The following is a 3,256-nucleotide window of genomic DNA, read 5'->3' as shown; positions in this document are numbered from 1 at the left end:
GCATGCGCACCCTCGCCCGCGCCTTGCACGAGCTGCGCCGCTTCTTGCCGCCGTCCCTCGCGCCGGCCGGCCAGAGCCTGACCAAGATCGAGACGCTGCGTCTGGCCATTCGCTACATCGGCCACCTGTCGGCTATGCTGGGCCTTAACGAGGACAACTTGCAGTGTCGGCGCCGGTGGCGCGCGGACGCAGTGTCTCCCCAGGACTGCGCACTCTGCCCCGACGGCGGTCCCGTGCAGGTGCAGACCCGGGATCCTGGCCCGGGTTTGGGCACTGCTTTCTGTACCGGGCCGTGCTGGGGGTCCCCGCCCTCCTATCCTGCCACCGGAGCCCTGGCTGAGAGCCCGGGGAGCAGGGTTTCCAACACGGATTCCTGGGTAACACCCCCTTACTGCCCCAAGATACAGTCGCCCCCGCTCCAGCCCCTAGGGAGAGTTCCTGACCCGGTTCTTTGGACGCCACCCCAAACCTGTCCCGGGAAGCAGACATCCCTAGAGCCTCAAAACCCCGCTGCACCCTGGACGCCACCAGCGGAGCTGGCAGCAGTGTACCAGGTACGCCATGGAGGCCCTTGCCCTTCCCCTGGTTTGATCCCCAGGTTTAATTTGGGAATGGAGTGGGTGGGTAGTTTCTAGTCTGCGGAGGATCTCATCTTTTCAGATCCTAGTTTATCTAACGGCGGGAAGGATGGAAAGAACCCTAACATCTGTAGGGAAAGAGATGAGGCCCTGGGAAGTGAATGACACAACCACTGCCACCCAGCAATCTTCACAGCGGTGGACAAGAGAGGCTCCCTTCGAGCTTGCTCAGAGGTGGGGGTGGAAGTTGGGAGATTGCACTCTCAGGAAAGGCCAAGTGCTTCTTCATTAAGGGTTCAGGAGGGGAGGGGAAGGGAACCCAAGGTAAAGGGTGGACAGCGGCGGACCCTCGCCGGCGCCTTGCACAAACTGTGCCGCCTCCTGCAGAACCTGACCAAGATCTAGACGCTGTGTCTGGCCATTCACTACATCCTGAATAGATGGGCTTGCAGTTGGAGACAGTCATATTTTTTTCAAGTTTCATTCATTTATGAGGCCAATGAATGAATCGTGGTTCATAAACGATCATATTAGTAACCAAATTTATTAAATTCTTATTGTCTGCTCCACACTATTCTGGGCACTTTCCATGTATTCATTCATTCTGCCCTTCAAACAATCCTATGAAACATATATTAGCATCCCCATTTCAAAGATGAGAACACAGACAAAAAGAAGTTACCTGAATTCTCACAGTGTAGCAGAGCTGGGATTTAAAGGTCAGCAGTGAGTCTGCAGAACCAGTGCTTTTAACCACTTTGCTCCACTGCATCCATGGCACCAGGACTGTAAAGACATCATCAGCCATGCCCTGGGGAGCATCCAGGTTTTAGATTTCTGGGCAACAAGCTGTTCTTGTCTTTCTTACAGGGTATCTCTGGGTCTTCAGAATCCTGTCTACCTCTGGGAAGTCCACCCCTTCTGCCCCGCCCTTCATGCCAGAGACTCCAGCCTCAGACACAGTGGGGGTGTTGGAGCCACAGTGCAGAGGCGCTGCCCAGCTCAGAGGACCAGGGACCTGGCCCTGTTTTCCAACTCAGTGAAGTGAGCCTCGCCCAGAGTTCAGGCCTACGGCTCAGTAGCTGCCCTGAACTTTGGCAAGAAGATTTGGAGGAGACCCACCTGGGCATCTTCTAATGGCCCTACCTGGCCTTTTTACATCCAAGAATCCAGGCTTGCAATGTGGACGTCCTCCTCTTCTGTTTCTTTGGTGGTTTTAAAGCTTTCTAGCCAAATACTTATCATGAAAACTGTCTGGAACAGAGATTGTGGGTATCCTCCCTAGCTGGAGCGGGGTTATGACAGTGCCCTCTACTGCTAGGCACCCCCCTCCCATACACCATGCCTTGTATTCTGCAGAGCACAGTCTGAGCTGCTATGAAAAGGGGGCTGCTTGACCCCAAGGAGACCATGATGGGACTGGTAAGGGAGTGGGCATGGAGGCCAGGCTCTTGCTTGCTGTGCTTCTTGGTGACAGCTGTCCAGAATCCGATATGCTTAAGATGTTTTGTAACTTTTAAAAAAAGAAAAAAATACCAATAAAATTTTGATACAGTCTGTTTTTCTATCAAGATAGGTTTTTCTTGCCTCTGGAGTGGGGGGGATATTCCCATTCTTGGGGAACAAGGCCTATTGCCCTTCCACTCCTTGAGTGCAGGCCTGCCAAGATAGATGTGGGCCCTTGCTTATTATCTTGATGGTATTTATTGTGTCCTGGTTCCAGGGCTGAGAGTACCGCCTGGCCTGCTGTGCAAGGTGACCATAGGTAAGCTAAGACTAGGGCCTGCTCACTTACCTCAGACACATCACCGCAGCTCATTTGCATTCTTCTGGTTGCAGTCCTGCTGACCCATGGGGTAAGCATATGCAGTTATAAACAAACAGGGCCTCCAGGGGAGGACACCTGAGATACAGAGACCTGTGATTTAGGGCTCTTTCACAATGATATAAAGTTTTTTCCAAAGGATGCTGTGAGTGGCTCCTATGTGCGTGGCCCAGTGTACTAGTGTCTAGGGCTGCCATAGCAAAATACCACAGAAATGCATTTTTCAGTTCTGGAGTCTGGAAGACCAAGAAGTATAGGCAGGTTTGAATTACTTCATGGCTTGCAGATGGCCTTCTCACTGTGTTATCTGTGTCCTAAATCTCTTTTTTTAAGGATATCAGTCATATTGGAATCAGGCCTACCCTAAGGACACCCCCCCACACACCATTTAATCTTTTTTTTTTCCCCCAGTACTGGGGATTGAAACTAGGGACTCATCCAAGTCCTATTTATTTTTTGTTCCGGGACAGTGTCTTGCTAAATTGCTGAGGCTGGCCTGGAATTTGCAATTCTGCCTCAGCCTCCTAAATTGCTGGGATTACTGGTATGTACCAGTGTACCACGCCCTGTTTAATCTTAATTACCTCTTTAAAGGATTTATCTCAATATTCAGTCACATTCTGGGGTGCTAGGGGCTAAGGCTTGTGTTAACTTTCTGTCACTATAAAGAGAAAAGATTTATTTTGGTTTATGGTTCTGGAGTTTCCAGTCCATTCCTTTGGACCTCTGGTGAGCAGAGCACATTGTGCCAGAAATGTGCAGAGCAAACTGTTTACATCAGGAGCCAAGAAGCAAAAAGAAGAAGGGATGGTATCCCACAATCCCCTTTGGGAACACACCCACAAAGACCTAA

General features: G+C 51.0%; 1 protein-coding gene across 1 annotated transcript in view; it reads left to right on the top strand.

Annotated features, from left to right (window-relative positions):
• Mesp2 (mesoderm posterior bHLH transcription factor 2) overlaps nt 1-2,098 on the top strand; it is a 2,748-nt gene extending 650 nt beyond the window's left edge. The window contains exons 2-3 of the mRNA XM_015493184.2: nt 1-554; nt 1,449-2,098. Of these exons, the coding sequence (XP_015348670.1) occupies nt 1-554; nt 1,449-1,715 (821 nt within the window). The 3' untranslated portion in view covers nt 1,716-2,098. The remainder of the gene's footprint in view (nt 555-1,448) is intronic.
• Nucleotides 2,099-3,256: the final 1,158 nt, after the last annotated feature.

Source organism: Marmota marmota, unplaced genomic scaffold (genome assembly GCF_001458135.2).
Source record: "Marmota marmota marmota unplaced genomic scaffold, marMar, whole genome shotgun sequence".
In the NCBI taxonomy this organism is placed as follows: Eukaryota; Metazoa; Chordata; class Mammalia; order Rodentia; family Sciuridae; genus Marmota; species Marmota marmota.
This window is presented reverse-complemented; position numbering and strand designations above follow the sequence as displayed.